Raw genomic sequence first — 26,837 nt, 5'->3', positions numbered from 1 at the left:
TGGTGATTTAAAACAGGCTGATTTAATCATATATTTTCCTTTATCTAGTGTTCATGCTTCACTTCACACCTTAGTATTCTGGCTTATACAAACTCCAATAGTTTTGTGATTAACATGAATATTTTATCAATTATCACATTGCCTTAGATGAAAACTCTTAAGATTGGTTACTGATGGTCAGACGGATCTCCAACTCAGCTGTTAATTAGCCAAAAAGTGATCATGTTCATCACAAGCAATTAATAACGTTTGTGTTTAGTGTGCTTTGAACAACAGAGTTGACTATATGATTTCTGGAGGTTTCTTCCAACCTCAGTTACTCTATGGTAACTGCTGGTGATTCTGTTCTGTAAGAGGAATTTATGCCAGGAAAAATTGCTTTTGGGAGGAGTCTCAAGGACATGGAAATAGGATATAAACACTTTGGGTAAGAATAAAACATTCGTTCTTACGAAGTTTTCCTTTCAGAAGGACACTGAGAAAAATCCTCAAATATCAACCTTGAGTGATCTCTTTGTTGGTAGATCATAGTACTCTTAAGAGTTCTAGAATGTCTTCTCCATTCTGTGTCAGTGTTTTCTGTATTATCTACTTTTTTTTAGAGGTGTCCTGGTTTGAAAAGACAGGTGTGCTACGGAAAGCAGGGCCTTCCCTCGAAATGGAGAAAGCAAATCCCTTCCCTTTGAATTAGTATAATTTTGAAATTAAGGAACTCTCAGGCAAAGATACGGGGATAGGAATAAAAGTTCTTTACTAGTATATCTAACCAGACAAACGAAACAAAAGCTATGAAATTAACAACAAACAGAGCAGTAACCCGGCGGCAGTCCCTCTCGGCCGCAGGCACCCTTCCCTGTGCCGCAGTTGCCGGGGCTGGGCAGGGGCAGGTCCCGCACAGCTGCAGGAGCCCTGGGGGTGATGGCGGTGATGTGGCAGGCGGGAAAGGGTTGGAGGAGAGACTTTGCTCACAGCGTCGGTCCCTGTGTTCCAGCAGGATGCTTGGAGATAGCAAGCAGAAGCGAGAGGCATCCCAGCAGGGCAGCAGTGCAGGGTCCAACACCAAGAGGGGCAGCTCCTGTGTTTGGATGGTGGGCGAGGTTTTCCGGTGGCCTTCCTCCTCCCCGAGCCAAAACAAGCGAGAGAGCGAGCAACTGCTCCCCGCCCCCCCGTTTTACCTGCTTCTGATCTTGCGGTGTTTCCCCAATCCCGCCCTGCGAGAGAAACTCCGAAAAAAGAAACGGGAAGGCTCCCCCTTTCACTAGCCATCAGTGCTAGGGCCTAGCCATTCTTAGCATGTCAATGGGAAAAAAATTCCACAGACAGACAGGAAAGGAAAAACCAACCCTCAATAAGAAGTAACTGAAAAATTCATTCTGACAGCAGAAGCATCACTGTCTGTACTAAAACTATAAATTTAGCTCCCTAACTCTTATTGTATTCGTATATATACACCTTTCCAAGATATAGTTGGATATGTGCTGTTCTCCAAACATACTGATTGGGTGAAAATCCATACTTACTCCTCACCCTAGAATTGTAAATAAGCTGGATGGTTGAAGATTTGCTGTTGTAAACAGTGACATAGCCTGCACTGGTATAGCCTGCAGTAAGACTCACAGTTCCTTAGTCTGTTCTAAATCAGTTTCATTAAATAAAGGTAGATACAAAGTTCATTGTGTATATTTTAAATAAACTGCAAAGAGAAAAATTACTTAGCCAATACCAGGCAAATCCATAATTCTAACTTATGATTCCCAGATTCCTACAGACATTCCTCTGGTCTTTTTCTAATGCAATATTGAAGCCCTGTGGTATGTCTGCCGTCCATATGCATTCTCACAGCTAAACAGCAAGATTCTAACAGATTTTCCATATCTATCAGAGAATAAGTTCTTTAGAGGATGAATTCCAAAGCAAACCAAAGTGTCTTGCAAATGTATCAATCAGGATTGATTTTGACCTTTTAGCTGATTTTTTCAAAACTGAAAAGAAGTAATTTTGCATATTTTTTATTTTAATGAAATATAACAAATCACTGACAATAAGCTAGAAAGGACTTCAACTCAAAGTATTTTTTGAACTTAATAGATTCAATAGATAGTTTTAATAGATGAGGTGATCAGCAATGTTTAGGCATATGTGTCCTATATAAAACTCAACAAATTTAGAAGGTTTTAAATGTGGACACAGATAAAATATTTGCCAGCATTTTGTTACAAAGTTTCATATATGATCCTAATTGTAAAAAAAAAAAAAAAAGTTTAAAATCAGAAACTTTATCTGCCCTTACTGTAATGCAGAAATTATTGTTGATAGAAATTCAGACTCCAAAGAATTGATGAGTTTACCAGCAGGTTCATTCATGCTAGAAGACAACTGAAATTTGCTATCAAATTAGTAGTTGTCAGTCTTCTAATTGTAACCCACTTAGGCAACTCTATTGAAGTAAACCTGATCTTCTTCTAAATGCAGCCTTTTTTTTTCTTTCAGAAAAACAGAGCTATTTCTTATACTTTAAAAAATTTGTTCAACTTCTTTAGGTTAACATGACTGTGAAATATACACAAGAAATGTTGTAAATTAACATTTATTTTTATTAAAAAGTTGAGATACATTTTTGAGGAGTTACTCCAATTTTGACATTTGGAGTAAAAAGTGGCCAATAAACATCAGCAAGCAGCAAGTGTTGCGTTCTTGGCAGGGGGAAGTGATTTGGCCTTAAATAAAAGCAGTGAACTGCTCAGTGAGGGGAAGAGTTTACACAAGAGGCATACAGAAAAGAGGGTTACAGGCTTCTCATGGCGATTAGAGCCTGCTGATGTGTTCAAGGCCACGACACAGTTTTCCTTAAATAAATATTTTTAAAAATTGGTTTATTATAAAACCAATAATCAACAACTAGTTGATTAATGTACTTTATCTTATTATATGTTTAACTGTGGTTTCACTTTAATTTTAGCATTTAAGCTACATTTCTTATTAAGCTAATTTCTAATAGGTGGCAAAGATCAGGAAAATGAGCTCAGCTTTACACAGCTTTCCTCTTAATTACTCAAAACACATTTAATGCTATGTGATAAGCACATTATAGCTTTGAAATTACAGTTTTGAAACACAGTTACACCGTATTCTTACTATAAAATTTCTGCAAACCTAAGTGACAGTATATTTAGCTATGCAGTGAAGTGTGGATCTCTCGGGCTTCAGTCCTGTAGTCTTTATTGGCAGGGCATGGTATTTCTATAGTATTTCTATTATTATAAACAGATGTTATAATTAGGTTCTGTTCTGTCTTTCAGTCCTGTCCAATTTCTGAAAGCATTATTTTAATTCATGATGATTAACTCTTTTTATTTAAAACCTAAGACTAATTTCTATATCTTTGTCAGAATTTTTCAGCTTCCATTTGGCAATATCCTAAACCTAGCAATATGACTTGAAGTTGACTTTCAAATTGAATTTCATATGGCCAGGAATTTACCATGGATTGCTGAAAGTTATGAACCACTTGTGTAAATACAGAGCAACCATGAAAACTGAAGGAATCAGCTGAGCAATACATTCTGGTTATGAAATTGGAGATGTAAAAGACATTCAGTTTCTAGTCATTTAGCCCAGAAGAACTTTTATTCTTTATGCTTCCCTTTAAATCTGAAAATGTACTAAAATCCACAAAAAGTATAATGTTCCACAAGAGAGAGTATGCCAGACAAAGAAATGCACTGTAAACTCCATCCTTTCTTTCCTGAAATCCTAGTCTCTCTATCCTTTGCTGGACTTTCTTATCATCTCTGACTTAAACAAACATCTAAACAAACTCTGTCAGAATAACATTTCAGCAAGGTCCAAGCTCTGACTACAGACCCTTAATCATTCAATAAACACAAATGAAGGCGTTTACTCTTTCAACAGCTCTAATAATTGTGTATTTATTAACAATAATGATGAATCAGGCTGGTGACAAGTAATTCTCCCCCTCTTACACAAACTAGCTAAGCTGTGGGGTACAATTTTATGGTACTGTCACCAAAAAACAGAAGAGCCACTATTTATCTAATGCTGGTAGGAGACCAGACATACTAGTACAATTGCACTGTTATACCAAATTATACACTTTATCAGAGTGGGATATGCTTTTGGCAAACAAAGAGGTTATTGGCTATACACTGAATTGTTAATTTATAAATGGTTAATACTTTATTACATAGATCTACTATATGAGTTACTCACCTGTCATTGAGAACAGAAGGCATTCTGATGAAGGTATTTTTGAGGGGATTAAGACAGAGAGATTGCAATATTAGTTATAAGCTCAGATATAACAGTGACACTTACAATGCTTCCTAGCCAGTCCCTGCCTCCCTGTGGGATAAGGCACCATCCTTTTCTGTGGTTAGGAAGACCACCTTATTGCTCACATTTAGACTGTTTCTATCCTGTTCAGCACAAAGAAAATAAAGATACTAAATAGGTGGTTTCTATTAAAAATGTGGTGGTAATGAACTCTGTTGTCCTTAATGGAAGACCTGCCTCACAATCTACCGCTGAACTGTAAATTTCAGCTACATTTAAAACAGCTAAGTACAACATAACTGCTTATGGCAGTGGTATTGCCACTATCAGTTTCCTTGGCTTTGAATGTTATGCTGCCACTTGCATTTGAACACAAATACTTTAATTCTGCTCTTCCTTCAGTCTTAAAAACACTTTTACCAAGGTGATGCCAGACAATTCCTAATAATGCCAGACAATTAAAAAATAAGTACAATAGTTTTCTTGACCAGACCAACCAGCGTGGAGTAACAGGGCTAAGAAGTTGGTATTTGGAAAACAGTGGCTTTGAGGTTTTTCATTTGGAACTTGCTAGTGTTGGCAGAGGCAGTCGCTAGAAAGGCTTCAGGGCTACTGTGAATTACAGTTTCTCAGATCTCCTAGTAACTGTTCTGTTTCTTGAACCCTTGCCACTTCAGCTACACAATGAAGACTGTAGTTGAATTCTCTTCTGTTTGAATGGGTTTTTAATATAAGAAAATGACCAAAACATGAAAATACAGCACAAAAGCCTTGCAGAAGCAGGTCAGATGCCGTTGTAAAACCTGAAAGAATTTTACCTTATATTGAGAAGACATTTTCAATTTACTTTTAACCTACTTTAAAGTAGAATTTTAAGTAGAATGTGATTTCATAGTGCCTCTTTCTTAGGGTACACTTTAAAAAGTTTAGTATTGGCCAGTAACTGATTTGTTCTGCAAACAGATGAGACAGCTTGGTGCTGTCTCATAACCAAAAGTCTAAGAAAAAATCAGCTATTTGGCTTCATTTGTAGCAGAAGCATGGGCAGATGATAAAAAAACTGAAACCTGAGATGGAAAGACCCTTTTTACTGTAGATGCAGGAAGAAAGACTTGCTTTACGTTCTTATCAAGCAGTCTAGTTTATATAGTGTAGCTGCTCATATAGTAGCTGTGAATCATGTAATATTCTGGTGTATTTCTAGCAGCAAAAACATATAAATGAAATGCTGTCTATGTCAGAACAGTCATTTTAATTTATCAGTTTCAGTACTTTCTGTTCTTAAATTGCTGTTTTTTTAAAACTGTTCGTATATTTTAAAGGCAGACTTCATCACCTCCCCCAGACCTTTGCAAAGAGATTCAGGAAGAATATGTTTTAAACTACTTGCTTCTTCGCAGTCCTCTTGGAAATCAATACAGAAGGTCTATTTGTTGATCTTTCCTCCCTCAACATACAAAATAGCCCAGCATTGGCAAGGAACTGTATCCTTGTAGCCAAAACTACTCTCACCACCACCCCCACACCTCAAAAGAAAAAAAAAAAAAAAAAAGAAAGAAAAAAAAAAGCGGTCAAGGAATAAAATCACCATGGAAAAGGAGAAACCATTCTACATCTGTTTTGAATTATCAGGAAATGTGTCATGCAGTATATACAATAACAGCTCCGAATGCCTTTTTTCAAACAGCAGCATGAATTGTGGTGGTCATGTAAAGAATAGGAAACAAGCTGCATTTAAGAACAGCACCTACTCACTTGCCAGCCAACCACCCCCCAATTATAGGTCAGTAAAAAGCTGAAAAGAGAGGGTTTCTCCTGAAATACATTATTTTCAACTATTTTATCCTCAATGAAAATGGATTATTAGTACTAGCATAATTATATAGAGACTTCTCTAATCCACTCTTTCTTTCTCTCTGAAATATAAAATAATGTATTTTGAATGCAACAAGCAGAAAACACATTTTCATAAAATAAAAGCGCTCTTACAAAATAGTCCAAGAATCAACTGTAACAGCAAAAAAACATGATTGCAACAATTTTATTGAATTTTGAGAGGTTTTCAGCCAAAGCAGAGGAAGACAAATTTTACTGGTCCAGCAGGCAAATTTGCATAGAAGTGTATGGCAAAACTCACAGGAGGAAACTGCTGACAAAAATTATGTAGGGCTTTGCAATGCTATGTTAACCAGAGGCATCCTTTGTATATAACAGCATTAAGAAATTATATCCTGAGCTACTGCAGCTACTGCATATGTAGTTCCCAAATTTGTATGTGCCCTTGTTTCAGGCTTGTAAGAGACTTACGGGCTTTCAGACACAGTGGTAAAAGAAATAAACAAATTTAAAAGAGTGATTAAAAAATCCTGAAATATCTCAAATGTATCAAATAGACAGTGACGTAACAAATAGTATAACCTACATTTCATACTGTATTCATAAGACAAGAATATTACATTTTATTAATATGATTACAATATATTTTTTGGGTTTTGTGGAACTACATATATAATTCGATACTATAATGTAGCTAATTTCAGTGGCTTTTCCATACATGCCTGGACTACTTATTAAGATAATCCAAAATTTGATTTGCTTATTATTTATTAAAATGTGAGTAAAAAACGCTCAATGTTCTAGGAGTTGCCTGAGAGAAAAAAGTTAAGAACAGGCTTACTTAATAAAATATACTTACAGTTATGTCAGATGAACTTCAACAAAAGATTCTGTACTAAATGACAAATTTGAATGGTGATCAGAAGAGAAGCATGTCTCAGAGTATCACACCATACAGAGACGAACAAAAATCTGAAATCCATCTCTGGTATTTTGGTGAGTTCTTCTTACCTTTTCAATTGATAGTTGGTCAGCTGCATCTTTTTCTGACTTGTGATTATATCTCATAATTATTTAAGACATTCTTTGTCAAGGCACAAAGTCAACCGTTTTTACTGAAGATCCATCCCGGATCAGGTTCTGATGAGTAAAAGTTACAGGGAAATAAGCTACTATCTGCTAGATTATTTGCAATAAAGATAAAAAATAATCTTCCTTTCATTAAAATTTTCTCTGCGCTTATAAGGGAGTGGTGATTTCTACTTACTCCTTGAGCTTTAATGTGAAATTTTCTGGATTCCAAATCTTTGTCTGGTGTTAGCATTCGAAATCATCATTTCCATTGCTTTTAGGTTTACTTTGGTAAGAGAACAAATCATAGAAAAATCATCCATCAATGAACTCTAAGAATCTTTTAAAAGAATCTAAAGAAATCTTTAATGAGAATTTGGAAACTTTTAAAATTCAGTTAAAATATTGCACATTCAACATCAAAACCATTAGGATTAAACTGTATTTAAAATAGAAAGCAAAGGATGAATTAAATGTCTTCCAATCTCATTCATTATTATATGGTACATTTCCCTTTCCATTATATAAATTGAAAAAAACTCCAGAGCTTGGTGTTCACATAGCTTAATTGAGTATTTAAAAAGTGCAGCTCCATACCCTGATCTTCAGAAATTCTTGCATTTCAGGGAAAATTAGTTCTCCACAACAAAGACAAAAAAGTAAAGGACATAGCATTTAATAGTACACGGAGGTTTTGGACAAAAGCACAATACCCAACATCTTGCAATCAAAAAGACAGAAATTCCTCAGTGGACCAGTTAATTTTAATTTCTCATGGCTGTATGTCTCAGTAGAGCCCACTGGATGGCTCTCTTACCACTGTCAGGGTTTGTACTTCTTTGAGCACTCAGTGTATTCCCACATTGCAACTGCGTTTGGTGAGCTCCACTGCCTCAGGAAGCTGCTCACAGTAAATGAAAAAGCATCTCCACTTACAGTCTGTAGGTATGCAGGTGCAAGGTGTCCTCCCAAAACATCAAACAACAAGTTCCTGTAGAAAAGAGTGGCTGCTAATATCCGAGTGTAAAAGATGGTTAAAATATTATAAACAATGGCTAAAAATTGTCCCAAAACAACCCAACCCAAAGAAAGCCCCAAACTCAGACAGTATACTAGAAAAAAAAAGTTAAAATTAATACATAAACAAATAAAAAATGAAAACAAAACCAAAATTGGATTGGATTTTTTTTCATCCTCTTATAATGCACCACAGAAAGAGCCAGACATAGCCATCCTAACGCTGAGTAATCCATCCCCCTTAGAAACCTTGTAAAGGCATCAGGACAAAAAAACCCTAAGGAACAGAGGAGTATTGAAAATCCTTAGCTTAGGGGAGTCAAGGATATCAAAAAAGAGAGGTGTCAGTCAGAGTACACTCTGGTTCCTGCAGCAGTTTGAGTTTACAGTTGAGGATTTACATTACTTTTATCAGCAAGTTGATCCTACAACAAATGGTCCTTTCTTTAATTAGATCTGGATGTATGCAAGATGTGATATATCAGAGAGCTGATTACACTGAATTTTTCTGATGTAATAGCTTTAGAGCAGATGGTAACATTTGCAACAGTATGATCTCCACAAGTTAACACATGACAGGGCCTCAAGTCTGCATCTTGTGTTGTAAAGCTAAAGGCCTATTTATTTGGCTGTTTTGCCATTTGGTTACACTTTTAACAATATTCCTAGAAAGATTTTATTGCAAAGTCTATTATGTGAAAAAAACACCAATGCAAATTATAAGATTCCTGAATATCTCCAATAAAATTCTACAAATGTTTTGGATTTCTAGTCTATATCTCACATATGAAAGAGCAGTATGAAATTGCTTAATTCTTCCTTTTTTATTCTCTGCTAATCCCCTTAAATACAGATAACGAAAAAATATTTAAAGACATCATGAAAACAACGAAGATAATGGACTGGTTTTGTCACCAGTCATAGATTCATTCTCTTGAGAAATCATCTTAATCCCTTACTCATATAAAAATTCCATTGATGCCCAAGAATGTTTTTACTCAATACTCTAAGTTCAAATAGCATTCAGCCTTTACTCTATTTTTCAGTCTTAACTGTTTTTTACATTATAGTTGCTATCTGATATGTAGAATATGTATGTTGAACATAGCAGATATTCAAGTGTGTGGACATTTAAATACCTTTTTGTTATTTTCATAAGTTAGGATTGACTGTCATAGTGTACAGAAAGCTGATAGTTTTATACCACACTGGACGTATAGATGCTCAGAATGCCATCACAGCAAACCAAAATCACAATCACTTACACCAAGTCAATTAAGCAGCTGGAAGAACTGTCTTACATTACCTGTAGGAAGAGATTTCTTACTGTGTGTAAAAAACACCTTATATGGATATATTCAAGAAAATTCCAACCTATTTATTGCAAACTGACTAAGTGGTTATCCAGAACTAGCTATTTTGAGCTGCTGGTATTAGTTGCAAAACAGAATTTGAGACTTTCTTCGTGCTTTTGTCCTTCTGGATCAAGACAGAAACAAATTGTCCATATTGACTTTAAATAGCGCCCTACTCACCATGTTGTCAGTTTTGGATGTACTTCTTGGGTATCTAATTTCATCACATGGTGTGCAATTAGCTTAAATGTTTCACTCATGGGTCTACATTTGACAGCAGAAGTGCTAGGTATTGAACTGCTGTGAGATTACTCCCACTTACACTACCCATCATTGTAAAGGTCTAGCTGTTTAACCAGAAAATTTTGTGCTGTTCAGTGATTCCAGTAAACTGTTGGCACAAGAAAGTCCTCTTTCTCACAGGCCCCTAGGATCACCTGGGACAAGAATGGTCTGCATTTTCTGTGTAATGAGGAGCAAATATGAACCATTTAGAAATGTCTTCCTTGTTGCTGTTTTGGGTTGCACATTGTTCACAAATCATTTCTCTGATGGATATTCAGAAATAGAAATATTTCTAAAAAGATAAATCCTGTTGCCACCAAAAAGTACTTGATGAAATTATAATATAACTTTCAGGGGGTAAAATTGTAATCTCCTTTACAACTTTATAAAATATAAATGTTTAGATAAGCAGTGTTTGTAGCTACAGCCAAGGAAGACTCAGCCCTGAACTTGGCAAGATACATAAAGAATAATAAGTACTTATGAAGGCATGTCAGCCAGAAGTGGACGAGAAAGAAAAAGTAAAGAAAGTGTAACCCCCCCCCATGCCCCCCACAATGAGCAAGGTGATAAAAACAGATGAGGAGAAAACTCTACAAATTGAAATGCTCCACTAATTTTTTGCCTCACTCCTCTTTGGCAATCTCTCGTCACACACATTGGACCACGAGGGAGGGAATGGGGAAGAAAACTCTCCCACTGTAAGAGAATATCAAGTGCTTGTGACCACCTGAGGAACCTGAATATATGTAGGTCTATAGGTGCATCATCTTGCAGATGAGATGCATCCTAGACATCTGAAGAAACTGGCGGGTGAAGCAGCCAAACTACTCTTTGTGATATTTGAACAGTCATGGAAGATGAAGTCCCAGGCGACCGGAAAAAAGGAGACATTGCGCCCATTTTTTAAAAGGGTAGAAAGGAAGACACTGGGAAGTACCAGCCTGTCAGCCTCAGCTCTGTGCCTGTGAAGATCATGGAATAGATCCTCCTGGAAGCTGTGCTAAGGGACGTGGAGGACAGGGAGCTGATTTGAAAAAAATCAGCACTGCGTCAGCAAGGACAATCCTTGACAGAGCAATGTATTGGTCTCTTACAATGTAGTGCCTCCATCAGTGGAAAGGGAAGAGCTACAGATGAAATGTGCCTGAACTTCTGTAAGGTCTTTTACATGGTGCCCCTACAGCAGCCTTCCTTCTAAAGTAGAAATACATAGTTTGATGGATGGATTCATTCTATAAGGAACTGACTGAGGGATCTCATCCAGAGAATAGCGGTCAATGTCCAAACAGACATCAGTGACAAGTGGTGTCCCTGAGGGGTCCTTACTCTTGTTTCCATATCTTTATCTCTGATATAGACAAAGGGATTGAGTACAGCTTCAGCAAGTTTACTGACAACACCAAGCTGAGTGGCACAGTTGACAAACCTGACAGAAGATGCCATACAGAAGGACTTTGACAGACTTGAGAAATAAGCCCACAAAAACATCGTGATACTCAACAAGTTCAAACGCAAAGTTGTGTCTCTGAGTTGGGGCAGCCTCCAGTATCACACAGGGTGGGTTGGATGAAGGGAGTGAGAGCAGTCCTGTTGAGAAGGACTTGCAGATGCTGCATCCAGAGCAGTGTGGGCAGCAGGGCCAGGAAGGGATTCTGCCCCTCTGCTCTGCTGAGACCCCACCTACAGTGCTGCATCCAGCTCTGGGCTCCCAGCATAGGAATGACATGGACCTGTTGGAGTGAGTCCCAGAGGAGGCGATCAAGATGACCAGAGGGCTGGAGCACTTCTCTCATGAAGATGGTCTGACAGAGTTAACATTGTTCAACCTGGGAAGAGAAGGCTCCGGGAAGACCTTACTGGGGCCTTAAATACTTTAAGGGGGCCTATAAGAAAAATGGGCACAAACTTTATAGCACAGCCTGTAGCAGTAGGACAAGAGGTAATGGTTTAAAGGAGGGTAGATTCAGACTGGATATAAGGAAGAAATTTTTCATTATAAGGATGTTGAGACACTGGAACAGGTTGCCAGAGAAGCTGTAGATGCCCCATCCTTGCAAGTGGTCAAGATGAGACTAGATGGGGCCCTGAGTAACCTGGTCTAGTGGAAGGTGTCCCTAACCATTCCAAGAGGAGGAGCTGTGGTTTGATGAATCTGCAAAAACATATAATAGGTATAGTGTAATTTCAATGGACCTTGTATTACTCACATATTTGCAATACCTAGTCATTTTTAGTACACATCATCTTGATTTCGGTATTATTTTCTCATACTTAAGCAATATACTGTAGTGACAATTTGATTATGAATGACATTGTAGCTCCTTTGCTTGTATTTTCTGGAGCTCATGATGTTGAAAAGAAAAAAATTCTGTCCTTGCTACACACTATTTCAGCTTTGAAATACTCTTCTCTCTGACATTTAATTAATAATCAGATCACTATACAAGAAAAGATACACCCTTATAAATGAATACATTTTCAGCAGCCCAAACTATATATTATTCAAATAAAACCCAGTAAAATTTGGCATGCATGTGTTCCTTAATTGATGATTAATTGCTTCAGCCTTCATAAGCAAATATTTTTGTAATTAAGATATAATTACTGGAAATGTTTTTCCTATTTGTCCCTTTCATATTTTTAAGCAAATATTGAAAACTTTTTTTGAGAAGTGCCAACTTTATTTTTGGTTTTTAACCAAAAATTTGAGAGACAAGCAGGTACAGGGATTTTTTACTAATTTTCGGAGGTCAACATATGTACTAACACAATTACAAACCCAGAACTTTTACTCCTAGGTTAACAGACACAAAAGAAGCAATTGTCTTTAATTAGACAGTAAAATGAGGTTAGTATTTTGGTTGGGAAGGGTAGTAAAGGATGATGTTCTACAGTAAAGGCTATGGATATGCTATGGGTGAAAGGTAAGATGAGACTGGAAGATGGTTCTGCTTGGCTAGAATTTGAGGGAGAATTAGCTGGTATTGTTGAGCTAGTGAAAGACCTAGAAAAAGACTGGTGTAACCCATACTAATACTTATAAATTATGGAGACATATCATTGCGCCTAGGTTTAGACCTGAAACTAGTGTCCTGACATGCGCTATAACTAGTCTTTGCACTTGCAGATTTTGATGTACTAGGATTACATTTATATTAATCGGGGAATAAGGTTTAGGAATTATGATTATGTTTTACTGGGAGCTGTTCTAAGAATTAGGGTTAATATTGTTGTTTTTGCTGACAAGACACTGTTGACCTACAGTCATACCTGGATCCACAAGAAATTGCTGTGTTTGGTTAAACATTATGCCATTGTATTGAGTTTGGAGAAAAACTGGAAATTGAAATTACTTCAGTTGATGAGGTAAGATTACAGAATAGCTAGAAAGGACCTCTAAAATTATCGAGTCCTATTGAGTTAACCTAGTGCTGCCATGTTCACCACTAAACCATGTCCCTGATTGTCACATCCGTGCATTTCCTAATGTTCAATCTAAACCTCCCCTGGTGCAACCTGATGCTATTTTCTTCTATCATGTCACTTACTACCTGGGAGAAGAAAGTGATCGCTACCTGGCTACAGCCTCCTTTCAGGAAGTTGTAGAAAGTGATAACATCCCCCCTCAGCCTCCTATTCTTCAGGCTAAACAACCCCGGCTCCCTCAGCCACTCCTCATAGGACTTACCCTCCAGACACCTCACCAGGTTTGTTGCTCTTCTCTGGACATGCTTCAGCACCTCATTGTCTTTACAGTAGGGAGGGACCAAAAACTGGACAGAGAACTTGGGGTGTGGCCTCACCAGTGCTGAGTACAGAGGGAAGATGATTGCCCGGGTTCTGCTGGCCCTAAGCCAGGGTGCCACTGGCCTTCTTAGCCACCTAGCCACAGTGTTGGCTCATGTTTACTAACAAAGCAAGATACCCGGAAAGATGCAAGAAGAAAAACTGAACCTTACATCCCACCCCCACTTCACCACCGGGCTGGGAGTCAGAGGTGGGAGCTGGCCCCCTTTGTCTCAGGGGAAGGGGGAGAAAAAAAGTTCACTCAGCAGCTGGAGCCTGTTGGATTTCTGGCATTGTTCTTCCCCTCACAGCAGGTGAAATTGGTAGATTTTAGTGTCCTTTCTCGTACTGGTTCAGTTTCGTCGAGGTCTTGGGTTCGGCACCTCACCAGCCCCCTGGATGGACTGAAAAAAAAGCCACCACCCCCCAAAACAACAACAAAAACAAACAAACAACAAAAAAACCCGAAACATTTTCAAGAAAAGCCCCAAAAGCCGCCGAGACGATTCCTGGTACAGACTCCAGGGTAGGGGGAAGGAAAAAAGCCTCCAACTTTTTGCTTCAAACTAACAAAATCTAATCCCAAAAAAGGAACAATGTAGCGTCTCGGTCCACGCCCCCGGAATACGCTGGAGAGCGGGTTTGAACCAAATCGAGCAGGAGACCATAGCTCCCTGCCCCACCCCTGGGGCCATCTTAAAGCTGCAGCAGCCATTTCTGGCATAATGCAGATGATTAGGGCACAAAGTACCATCATAATCACCCTAAGACAACTTAATAAAGAAATAGTGGTATCTTAGGAAGTAAGGCTCCAAACTATCTAGAGATTTTTAAAGGAAATTGGCTTCTACTGATTAAGACAAATTTTGAGGATTGGATACAACTCTAGGATAAAACTGTGTTTATACCACTCTGTCTTCTACACAGAAACACCCACATACATAAAAGACAATCGTACTGTGAAAAGCTCTAAATGGCCTCATATATGTCATCCTTTCATATAATTTCCAAAATAACTGAGGCTCAGACTTACAGACACTACAATTTCTGAGTCAGAGAAACAACATACAGAGTAGTTATGCCCCCTTCTTTTCACTTAACAAAATGTGAGCAAAATTTATTCTCAATTTTCTAACTTCCATGCTTACATGATGAATTGTGTGCTCATCCTTAATCCCTGAAAACCCCCAATTGACCTACTAAGCATTAATAGCACTACTTGCCATTTAAATTTCTCAAGTAGTTATTAAATACTTTCATCTGCCTTGCAAGAGAAGATTGGTTTTATGATACACATAAAATATTTATTTATATTAAAACTATAAACTACATAACTATGAATGCTATACTCGGCACAATTGTTTTGCTCTTAAGCATGTTTTTAGAAAGATGAATGTAGAGAATGCAGTATGTTTAGATGTAGCTAAAGCATCAACAAAAACGGAAAGAAAATGTAACATCTCAGCTATTTCAATAATGTTAAATCTGAAATACAATTAAAACCCATAATTCTTTATAAAATCACTGCACTTCTATTAAAAAATGAAAGATTCCTATATGCTTCAATATATCATATTGATACCTAGATTGATGAAAATAATCCAAACCAAAAAAAGTCTTAAATCGTATACAGAGCAGAGACTGTCATCTCATGAAATTTTAGTTTTCACTGCAAAGATTAATGGCATTTTTACATAATTAAGGTCAACAACTTTACTATCAGGAATTAACGAGCTTTTAATGGACAAAAGTATATACTGAGTTAAATTCTTAAACCTAGTTTGTTAGAAACAGCAGAGATATATGAAGAAACTGTGTGAACTTCTGAATCAGTTCTGGAAAGGACTTACTAGAATGATATTATCTCCTTACTTCTTTTTACCTTTTTTGCAGAAAAAAATGGTATGCAAATATATAAAAACAGATTGTAGAAAGTAAATTTAAAATTTATCTTACTTCCCCGAGCTTTAAGTACACCACTCCATGAACAGGTACAATGTAAACTGGCAGCACGTGCTTCAGGTTGTACGGTCCTCAGCACAAGGACTTTTCTTATTGTACACAAAACAAACTTTTATTTGTTCTAATCAAGGCAAAACACTCACTGCTCTGTTACCTTTAATTCTTAGGCTGCTTTGTGTAAACTTCTTCTCATCCAGCTGCCACAGAGCCCACAGTTGTGCTAACAGCTTTCATGTCAACCCTTGCGGCAAAAGAAATATTGCTACAGATATCATTTTTAATGAGGCAGAGTTGTTAGCCGTTCCCATTATAATCAAATAGAAATACTTACGTTATGAACTCTTACTGTCACTCCTTTTCTGTCTTTCATGACTCCCCTGACAGGATGGAAAGCACAGTCAACTAACTCTACCTATAGGATACCATACTGCTTATGCAGACCGCATTATCTGTAACAATTATAATTAATTTGCTTTTGTTCTTTTCATCAAGTTTAAATTAGGTTGATGAAGTCAGCTATCCTGTTTTTTTCTCTTCTTTCCATGCTGAAATAGTCACATTGACTTCATGGGAAATAAGTGATACATTTCTGCTAAGCTCAGTAGAAGGACAATTTCAATTTCTTTCTTCTCTTCCTCTTTCTCAGAAGACACACCACACATATGATAATAGTGAAACATCCACACAGGCTATTACACTGCCTGCAAATCATTACAAAGAAAATTGCAATCATTACAAGAAAAAAAAGTTCTTAAAAAAATTTCCTTTCTTTTCCTTCTTGGCTGACTGCTTCTCTTGCATAACTCCTTCTTAAAACTGTGGCTTATGTTTCCCTCTTCCAGTGGCTTCTTTCTACTTTCTTTGCTCAGTATGATGCTTCCATTCTTCCACCCACTCCTCACAGGTCCTGCACATTTGTTTCTTTGTCAAGTTAATTGCTTGCTTCTTCTGCTATCACCATTACTTTATTCACATTAATGCACACCTAACTACAGAGGTCTCCTACAGGCAAAAATGAAATTTGCAAAACAATCTACAGTGTTTTTAAGAATTCAGGCGGCGTTTCAAATACCAGTACAAACATAATCTCAAGCGACCAATTATCTTTATTTTCATGCTAAGGCATGAAATTTCCTACATATGCAAAGGTCTCATTCTAATAGTTCACACTTTTCATCCAGTAATCTTAAACTTATGACTATTTTATCTCAAAAAACAAAAAAAAGCATCATGGTTTTCTTTTGAATATTCCATCATAAAATAACTCAACTTTAAAACAGAATCATGCTTATCATTGTGTCGTTCATTTCTCATTCTTGTTCTATAGCATTTTTCTAAGAAAACTAGCTTTGTCTTATCGCATAAAATACCATGTTAAATATTTATTTTCTGTGCAACTCAATGCTTTTTTGTCACCAATTTCTTGAATTTGCCTCCAATTAGATATTTGCACTTTGCACACTTCTCCCATGTTTTACTTTCTTATTCCTGACTCCTTTCTTCACTGTAATAATTCTAATAATTTTTAGGCTACTGTCACTCCCATCCCTCGTACATAATGTGCTACTCACTCCATTTAGCCTTTTAGCATCACTTAATTTTCTCATCAGCACCACCATTGCCCAAAGAGGACATTATAGTTTCTAAATAATTTGCTTTTTTTCCCCTCCTGTAGCCCTCTGGGTTATATTCTGAAAAGTGTTAAATGGGATATGTTGATGCCATATATTGAGGAGGAAAACCAGCAAGTATGCTGTGGAGGGGAGGAACTGAAACGTGTGTGAGCATTAGTTTACTCCTTTCCACCACACACAACTTTGGGGCAGGAATGGATAAAGGGGACATACATCAAAATATAAAGCGTGAGAGGTAATGAGGATTTTAGTCCTATTGTGGGCCAGACTTGGGTCAGACTCACTCCCAGCCAGTGAAACAGTCACCTTTCAATCAAGCAATGGAAACAGAGGGTCTGTCAGTCTTTTACACGTGTCTCTTTTAATACTTTAGATTTGTTGAACTGCAAATGATCTTTGGTTCCTACCAAGAGAATCTTGAAGGAAGTTTTTGAAAATTATGGTGCTGACTTATAACTCTAATGGAGGGGATATGTAAGCTATATTGAATACTTTTTCCTGTGGAAGAAAAGAGAATGGTATTGGCAAAGGTGAAACAAGAGCAATTAGGCAGAGGTGTGAAAGAGGCTTCTGCCCTGCCTTTGCCCTAAATCTTTGCATTACTTATAGGCAGGAAGGGTTAATTAGAAGATGTAATTGCTGTAATATTGGAGGATTTTTTTGACAGTGAGTAAAGATGACTGGGGAAAAATACCAAGGCATCTCCAGCAGATGCCCTAATTCCAGTAAAACCAGGGAATTAAACAAGAGATATTTGATTTGTAGAAGGCTCACCTATTTAGTAATAACTATCTGTAAGGGTGTGCTAAGCAAAGTTAAAATACCAGTTGCTGAGACAATGGAAAGAATAGTTTTGTGGCTATTCTTACGACTCATGAAGTGTACAATTGGAGATTCTAAATGGACTAATTAGTTTCTATATATGACAGAATATCCTCTTCCCTTATTAGGACGAGATTTACTAATGCAAGTTAAATGCTCAAATAACTCTTTTTTGAAAACTGTATAGCTATACATTCCGTAAGAAAAATCATGGAAGGCTTGAATCTGTTTACTAATGACTCAGACCTCAGAAGAACCTGAGAATGACATCCAGGAGGCGATATTTGATATAGTAGTCCCTGTTGTATGAGATTCAAAGAAATTAGCTAAACCAAACACCATGACTCCACTTTAAAGTAGAACTCCAAAACAGTGCCCAATCAGATGGAAAACTGGAAGCACACGAAGGTTTTGAGCCCTTTACAGAATCAGAGAATGGGTCAGGTTGGAAGAGACCACAGTGGGACATCTGGTCCAACCTCCCTGCCCAAGCAGACTATCCAAGCAGATAGCACATGGCACAGGAGTGTGTCTGGATGGTTCTTGAATATTGCCAATGAGGGAGACTCCAAAACCTCTCTTGACAATCTTCTCTAGTGGGTGGTTAATCACACATTATAGAAGGTCTTCCTCATATTCAGATGAAACTTTCTGTGCATCAGCTCCTGCACGTTATCTCTTGTCCTATTCCTTGGCATCACTGAGAAGAGCCTGGCTCCATCTTCTTAGCACCTCCCCGTCAGATACTTACACACATTGATGATGTCTCCCCTCAGTTGTCTCTTTTCCAGGCTAAATGTACCCAGCTCTTTCAACCTTTTATCATAAAAGAGTTGTTCCGATCCCATAATTATCTTACTCACCCTCCACTGGACCTGGTCCAGGAGCCCCATGTCTCTGCTGTACTGAGGAGCTCAAAACTGAACACTGCACTTCAGATGCAGCTTTGTCAGGGCTTAGTAGAAGAACAGGATCACCTCTCTCAACCTGCTGGGAATACTCTTCCTAATGCACCCCAGGATAGCATTGGCCTTTTTGGCCACAGATGCACACTGCTGACTCGTGGACAGCTTGTGCTGGCAGATGAAAAATCATTTGCATGTAGTGGGTTAATACGATGCTTATTTTTCTCAAGACATTGGCTCAAAACCCCTACTCACTTGGAAGCAATTGGCTGAGTATTGTAATAATCGGTGGCTGAAGTATACTTCGGCAGTTTATAAAGAAAGGGGACTCTGGAAAAGGGAGCACTTTGAGGACAGGGGAAATCAGACAGAAAACCTAACCTTTGCTTTTCAAATCATCAAGCTCATGACCATAAATGAAGAATTTCCCTGAAGGGGACCAGGGGAATCATCCTCAGCTGAGGCCCTAGTTACATTATTCCTGGGGAATGAATAAGTAGTTTTAAAATAAATTGTATAGGAGCACCTTATTTGGTACTGAATACACGCAGAGGAATACTTAGTTTGGAACCAGTAAGTGTTGTGGGTGTGAGAGGGAGGAAAGAGAACAGGCCTTTTTTACTACAACTGTTAACACTTAAATTAATAAAACAATGGGGGTCACATCATTTTTTGTATAAGCCTGAATGCCCAGTTCTTTTGTTGAGGAGAGATTTGTTGGGAAAATTGAATAATCAAATAACTTTCCTGGACAGAGAAATACAAATTCAAGTATCTGAATGAAAAGCCATTGAGACAAAGATTTTTATGTTACAGGAATCCAACGAGGTAGAAGAAATCTCAGAGGAGGCAGACAGTGCTGTAACTCCATTGGTATGGGCAACTGAGATGCCTGGATGATCAAAGCTAGAGAGTTGTTTGATTTTGAATGGGAGAATCCAAACCCTGGGTGGAAGGTTCAGCTAACATGGACTCTGCTATCCCAGGGCTTCAAAACAACCCCACTATGTCTGGCAATCAACAGGCAAAAGAAAATGGAAAAATGGAAAATGTGAACAGAATTTTACTACAATGTATAGATGGTATTCTGCCAGCAACCAAGACTGAATGGAGTGCCTCAGTGCTACTATAAATCTGTTAAATTTCTTACACAATCTGGATATGGGATATCAAAGAAAATGGCACAAACAGGAAACAAGTGAAGCAGTAATATAACTTTTGTTTACGGTTTTGTTATGTTGCAAGGAAAAAGCAGCCAAAAACCTTGGGAAGAAGCCAAAAGGAAGCCATTTGTCAGACTCTGAAGCCAAGAATCTGTGAAGAATCAATGTACAAGATCTATGAGTCTTCTTAGCAAAATGCTAAAATACCAAGTTTTCTTACTAGAGTCGGAGAATGTTAAACCTAAGACTGGACCCAGAAGTGGAGCTATACACTGGTGGGAGCAGCACGGTATGAAATTGAAGATGGGCGGCTGGGTATGCAATGGCAAGCTTGACCCAGGTAACTGAAGTCCAGGTTTTACTTAAGAACACATCAGCACAAAAAGCAGAATTAATGGCTTTACACTTAGTGCTGGCAGAGGGTAAACATATGGACTGATTTAAAATATGGTTTTGGACTAATATATGCCCATGGAGCCATATGAAAGGAAAAGGGATTGTTACAGGCAGAGGGGTCTCCTATGAAGTATAAAAAAATAAATTAGTTAACTACTATAGAGTGTGGAAAAGCCAAAAGAAGTGGCTGTAATGCACTTATGAAGCCCATCAACCGGTATGGAAATTCCCCAGTTAATACAGGGAATCAATTAGCTGACAAAACAGCTAAAGAGGTAGCTGAAAAATACCTAGCAAAAAGTTGAAATTCCTACAACAAAACCAAAATTATAGGAATGAGGATGGGCAGTTAGCCCTATCATTAAAAGTTATGGAAAATCCCAGCAGCTGATTGATAACTTCATGTGGGCAGGTAATTGTACCTCCTCCACAATTAAAGTATAAGAGAATAGAACAAAAACATCAGGAAACTCTTTGGGAAATAGAGAAATAGAATTGGAAAGTGGAACTGCACTCAAATACCTGCTTGCATCAGTAGGAATCCTGAGGTACAGCAGCTCATGTCTGTGACCCAGGCTCTAAGGCTGGGATATGTTTAGAGAAATTATTCTCCTTTCTTAATGACAGCTGGTCTCACCTAACAAACAATGAGACTTGGAGAGATATAGACTGTATGCAGGACATTTTAAAACCATTAGGACCCACAGCATCGGTAGGAAGTAATGGAATTTGGGCCATATATTTACCATTAGGAGAATCGAGAGCACAATGGACATTAGGGGTACTAACATTATGTCCCTTGTGGAAGGAGTCACCATTGGGAACTGAGCTATAGGGAGAAGTTAAACATGATGAAACTTGGAAACATCACAGAATGCAGACTATAGTGAGATGGAATTCAGATTCTATCTTTGCTCCTCAATTATTGCCCTTTAGGAATAGACTAGCCATACACAATTTGACTCTACAAACAGAAACCTTAGCAAATGCAACTCACTTGGGATTTGCTGAAATAAATGAACAGTTGCAAGCCATAGCTGGATTGGCTTTAGATCTATTGCTGTTACATGAAGTATGTACTTGCTTGAATTTAAACAACAATAATTGTTGTGTGCACATTACAAACATGACTGTTTAACTGGATGCTCAGATAGAGAGGATAATATTGCTGCATCTAGAAGAGAATTAAGGGCATGATTAGAAAGTAACTGGTTGAATAACATACTTACAGGACTTGGATTTTTCTGACTGGTTGGTGGGCCTCACTTTTGCAAAGTATAATTGTGATTATGTTAATAATTGTGATTATGATACTTGCTCTAAGCTGCTGAAAAAACATGATTTCTCATGTAACACAAGGAACATATATAACAGTAGCAAAAAAGCAAGATGGGGCTTATGAAGGCTTGAAGGAAGACAAGCTTCACAAGCCTCAAAGGGTGGGAAAGTTGCCAGATGAAAAATCATTTGTACCTGGTGGGTTAATACAATGCTTATTCTTCAAAAATCACTGGCCCATGAAACCGCACAATACTTATTCTGTAGGAAGAAGAATGGAAAGCAATCAGCCTGGTTGTGCCAACTTTTTACCAGTTCACTGGATGGTAAGGTATGACTTTGGGGTCAGTGACCACCAGGGACCACCAAAGAGATCCCAAAGAAAGAAGAACACAGGTGTAAAGGAGAGGGAACATATATTAATGATTTTAGGGAAATTATTATCTTATATGTGTTTATTCTGGGAAAATCAATTAATATTATGCAAAATAGGAGCTTTTTCTGTACTTTGCACAATACTTCAGAGGACACAACCCTTTGTGCATCTGGCTGAATAAAGAATGCCAGTTTCTTAATGCTACAATGGTGTTAAGGAGTTTTTATTTTTACCAATTTTTGGTAAAAATTGTTCAGCAGGATCCCTAGCTCCTCCTCAGAGATACTTTGTAGAAGGTCAGCCTCCAGCCTGCAATGGTGCTACAAAATAGCCCTCTATTTCTCCCCAGGTGCAGGACCCTGCATTTGCCTTTGTTGGGTTTCAGAAGGTTCTTCTCTGCCAAATTCTCCAGCCTGTGTAAATTGAGAATTTAAGGAACTTTCCCTGCAGTAGGGATGAAAGTGAAGGGATCTTTCCCAGCAGAGATGTGTGTAAGGTTTGTAAATTGCACAAACGTTACCACCTTCCTGGTGACCTTAGGCTATAATGGAAGAGGTCAGCTCTACAAAGGCACATATGGCTCTACTCTTAAGATTTTTTTCAATATGTGACCACAGAACTTATTTGTGTATCTTGGCAAATGTCACAGGTAACCCATGCATTTACGCCATTAGAGGCTGATTCTGGTGAAGAATTTTAAAAGGAACTGTCTAGACCACGGAGAGAGATAGATCAGATGGATCTGAACTGTGACCTGAAAGTTGCTGTTTTTTAGCCTGCAGACTTGAATGCCCTTTTTGATCCCAGGAGCAGGGGTGGCAATGAGTTACCATACTCTTTAAGTGACTCACATGTAATATGGTAAAAAGCATGGTTACCAAATAAAGGATAGCTGAAACAATTGTTTTGATTATTTTTTACCCATTTACTAGTGGTACTTGTTGTTTATTGTGTCTTAAGTGTATGTATATATATATAAGAGCACGTAAAAGTGTACTTTCTAGAACATACCCAATAATGATGACGGCTAGTATCAATGCTAAATGATTCGCAAATTTCATTAATATAAAGAACAGTAAGAGAGGTGTGTTGGGAAGGATGAATTAGGGAAACTTTATAAATATGAGTGCCTAGCAAAAGACTTTGAAAATATGGAAAATAGAAGCGAAATAGAAATGATAGCAATTTTCGACTATGTGGCTGAAGGCAACTAAATGCCTTGTTTAAATAATGTTAGATGCTGCAAATACCAGGAAGCAAACAGACATCTTCCTTAGGCATGGCAAGAAGGGTCCCAGATAAAAGTTAGAGAAAAGAAAAGCAGTAAAACATGGTAATATAGTGATTCCTATAGGTTACATGCAAATGTTAGAACATTTGTATCTCGTAGTAGATTAGTTAGTGAAAATTAGAATATTCAACACAGAAGAAGATTTGATGTATTGTAAACGGGAAAATCTCTCTCTTCGCTCTTCGCTCTTGCTTTCTTAAGCTCTCTTGCTCTCTTATGCTCTCTTCTTTTACTCTTGCTCTATCTCTTTCTCTCCGTCCTGCTCTGAGCTGCGGCTGCAGCTCCTGGCAAGGCGTTATATATACCCACGCCCTACGAAATAAACTGCAGACTTTAAGACCAGAATACAGGGAGTGCCTGAGTTTGTCCTGACCATCCACAGGCAGCAATTCCTACAGAGGTGCTACCATAATTGCAAGAGAAAAGATACAGTGGCACTTGCTGGTGTGGGAAAATCCCTTGAAATTTGAGAGACAACAAGAGGAGTTGTTTTTTTGATAAAAAAATGAGGCTCAAATGGTCTCATATTCAGATTGAGAAATTTAAGTCTCAAAGAATCATGAATGATTAATGATTTGAGGAAAAGATTTGCAGAGTCAATAATTGAGAACAACAAATACCATAAAGACTCAGATAAGTAGGAAACTGTCTGGCAGTATATCATAAATTTTACTCAAGCTAGCAAAATCAGCTAAATCCGTGTCCTTTAGATTAACTTAGCTCATTTTTGCATGAAAACCACACTTCTAAAGCTTAGGCTATCCACCTCCCACTGAAGTCCCTCAAACACTGAACATGAGCAATAAATTTAAAATACATCCTACATTTACATCAAAATGGGCAAAAGATCATAGAATCATAAAATGGTTTGGTTTGGAAGGGACTTTAAAAACCTTCTAGTTTCAATCTCCCTGTGATAGGCAAGGGCACCTCCACTAGACCAGGTTCCTCAGTGCCCCATCCAACCTGGCCTTGAACACTTCCAGGGATAGAGTATCCACAACTTCTATGGGCGACCTGTCCTTCTATCTCATCACCTCTACAGCAAGGAACTTCTATATATCTAACCTAAATTTCCCTTCTTTGAGTTCAATAGTTATTAAATAGGCACACAATTAGAAATTAGGTATGCTTGTACTTCTGTGTTATGAAAGTAGAAATTTGCAGCCTGACTGTAGCTGGTTTTGTGAGTCCACCTCTGCAAAAATTTGAAATAAACAAATACCTCCTCTATGGGTTGGCTTCTTACATAACAGATAAAAGAACCCACATTAGGGACAGCCCTGTCAGTGTGTAGGCTGGAGAAGTTCACTAAGCTAGGAAGGGAACCTGTGGGGAAGGTTGGTGACATCCCAAACCATTTGGTGTTGTGCTCAACAATGAGAGCTCGGATGAGAAGGAGAAAGCACAGGGTATTAGGAGTTATGGTGCTTGTCTTTCTAAGCAACCTTTAAACATGACAAAGATTTGGTTTTGTAGAAATGGATAAATGCACACATGCCTGTTAATTTTAAGTACTGAAATACTTCCTCATTTTGCTTTGTGTGCACAGCTTTTGGTTTTAACCATTAAACTGATGTTATTTAGATGTTCATTTTCTCACTTTTAACCTTTTTACTTTGTTCTTCACCTTCTTGTGACAGAGTGACCAAAAAAATGTGTGGGGCCTAGCTGCCTAACAGGGCTAGCCCACAACAGCTATGTAACTCCAGATTTGCCTGGTGGTAATTTGCAGCATTACCCAATGCAGAAAAATACAGAGAGCTATACGCACACCAAATTCGGGGTGTAAAAGAAGCTTGCCTTCTCTAGTCCCGCCCCGTATTTCCATCCGCCGCCAGGAAAATCTGCATCTTGGGGGGTAAGGTTACACGTAGCTGTGACAACGTAGCTTGACATGTAGCTCTGTCAATGTAGGGTTACACGTGGCTTCATTTCCTAGGAAGCGCTGGTCCCGGTTGCCCATGGATGCTGGGGCGCTGCCAGCCTCGGGCACAGCGCCCTCAGCGCCCTCAGGGCCCGCAGTGCCCTCAGGGCCTCGCGCCGCCATGGAGACGCCGACGGCCGCTTCCCCGGCGCGCGCCTGCCCCTCCCCCCGCAGGCCTCGCGCCGGCCCGGCACAGCGCGCGGGGCGGAGCGGGCGGGGCCGGCGCGAGGCCGGAGCGCGCGGCGGGAGGGGGCGTGGTAGTGCCGCGTGCCCGCCTCGCTCCCCCCCGCCCCCGCCCCCCCTCGCCGTGTTGTCTGCACGGCCGCGGCCGGGCGCTCTCGCGAGATCGGCGTTGGCGCCGTGACCTCCATGTGAGCGCGGCGGCGCTCCCCGGTAAACAGTGCCCGGGCCGGGCGATGGCTTCCGGCGCATCCCCGTAGCCCTGCCCGCCGCCGGCCCGCCAGGACCCGCCGCGGTCCGCGCTGCCTCGGCGGGATCGGGGAACGCCGTGGGATCTGCTCCGCTCCCCTTTCCTCTCCTGCACCCCGCCGAGCGGGACGGGCGGCCCGGATTGCGGGCGGGAGGGTCGCACCCGCTCCGCGGGTTTGAAATTCCTGCCCCGTCGGGCCGAACAAAGACCGGGGTACCGTCCGGACCCCTCCCCTGCATCTCCCACGCAGCGGGAGCTCACCCGCGGAGCCGACCTCCTTCCCACCCCCTGCTTGTGTCTCCCCTCCTTTGCCCGCGGCCGGCCAAGCGGGCGAGAGGGCGCGCACCATGTGGATCCAGGTCCGCACCATCGACGGCACAGAGACCCAGACCATTGACGACCTGAGCCGCCTCACCAAGATCGAGTGCCTGAGGGAGAAGATAGAGGAGACCTTCCGCGTGAGCCCCGACCGCCAGCGGCTCTTCTACCGGGGCAAGCAGGTGAGGCGGGAACTCCCCTATCCAGGCAGACCCTCGGGGGTCTCCCCTAATCCCGGGCCCGGCTCTTTGTGCGGCTCAGGGGTCCCTGTCTCCACCCATGTGCCGTTCAGTGAGCTCCCGCTTTTGTTTACTCCCGGATCTAGGGGGAAGGGAGGGCAGCGGGGAGCCCGCCCTGACTGAATGCTCCGGGACCCCCGTTTTCCCCGATGAAGTAAAAACCCCAGGGAGTAAAACCCTTCACCCCTCTCTGGGTCCTGGCGAGACCCCTTTGTGTGTTTGTTTTCCCACCTGAGCGGCGGGAGGCTCCTCCCTCGGCTCCCGCCTTCATCCTGCCCAAGTGACAGAGTAGCCGGAGGGATGCGGGGGGAAGGAGGGAGCTCCCCCGCTGTCCTCCCTCTCGCCGCAGCCCGGTCGGGTCGGGCAGGGCGGAAAGCGGGCCGACCGCGAGCGGTTTCCAGGGAAAACGCCGCCCGGGGTCCGCACGTGGCGGGGCGGGCAGAGGCGGCG

At 39.8% G+C, this 26,837-nt stretch overlaps 1 protein-coding gene and 1 long non-coding RNA gene across 7 annotated transcripts in view; one reads left to right on the top strand and one right to left on the bottom strand.

Moving 5' to 3' along the window:
• On the bottom strand, window positions 1–26,837 carry LOC148219843 (uncharacterized). Of its 3 annotated transcripts, none has more exons than XR_015799200.1 (2): window positions 26,619–26,837; window positions 1–8,191 (listed from the first exon to the last, which is right to left on the bottom strand). It is a non-coding gene; the product is annotated as an uncharacterized LOC148219843 (long non-coding RNA). The 3 variants fall into 3 exon arrangements; XR_015799199.1 differs by lacking the exon at window positions 26,619–26,837 and adding an exon at window positions 25,248–25,452; XR_015799201.1 differs by lacking the exon at window positions 26,619–26,837 and adding an exon at window positions 13,549–14,967.
• The window catches only part of UHRF2 (ubiquitin like with PHD and ring finger domains 2), a 78,643-nt gene continuing 77,548 nt past the window's right edge, over window positions 25,743–26,837 (top strand). For all 4 annotated transcript variants that reach the window (XM_014876149.2, XM_014876075.2, XM_088155875.1 and 1 more), the window contains exon 1: window positions 25,743–26,330. In XM_014876149.2, coding sequence (XP_014731635.2) covers window positions 26,178–26,330 — 153 coding nt within the window. In that variant the 5' untranslated portion in view covers window positions 25,743–26,177. The remainder of the gene's footprint in view (window positions 26,331–26,837) is intronic.

The sequence above is a fragment of the Sturnus vulgaris genome, chromosome Z, assembly GCF_052056855.1.
Source record: "Sturnus vulgaris isolate bStuVul1 chromosome Z, bStuVul1.hap1, whole genome shotgun sequence".
NCBI lineage: Eukaryota > Metazoa > Chordata > Aves > Passeriformes > Sturnidae > Sturnus > Sturnus vulgaris.
This window is presented reverse-complemented; position numbering and strand designations above follow the sequence as displayed.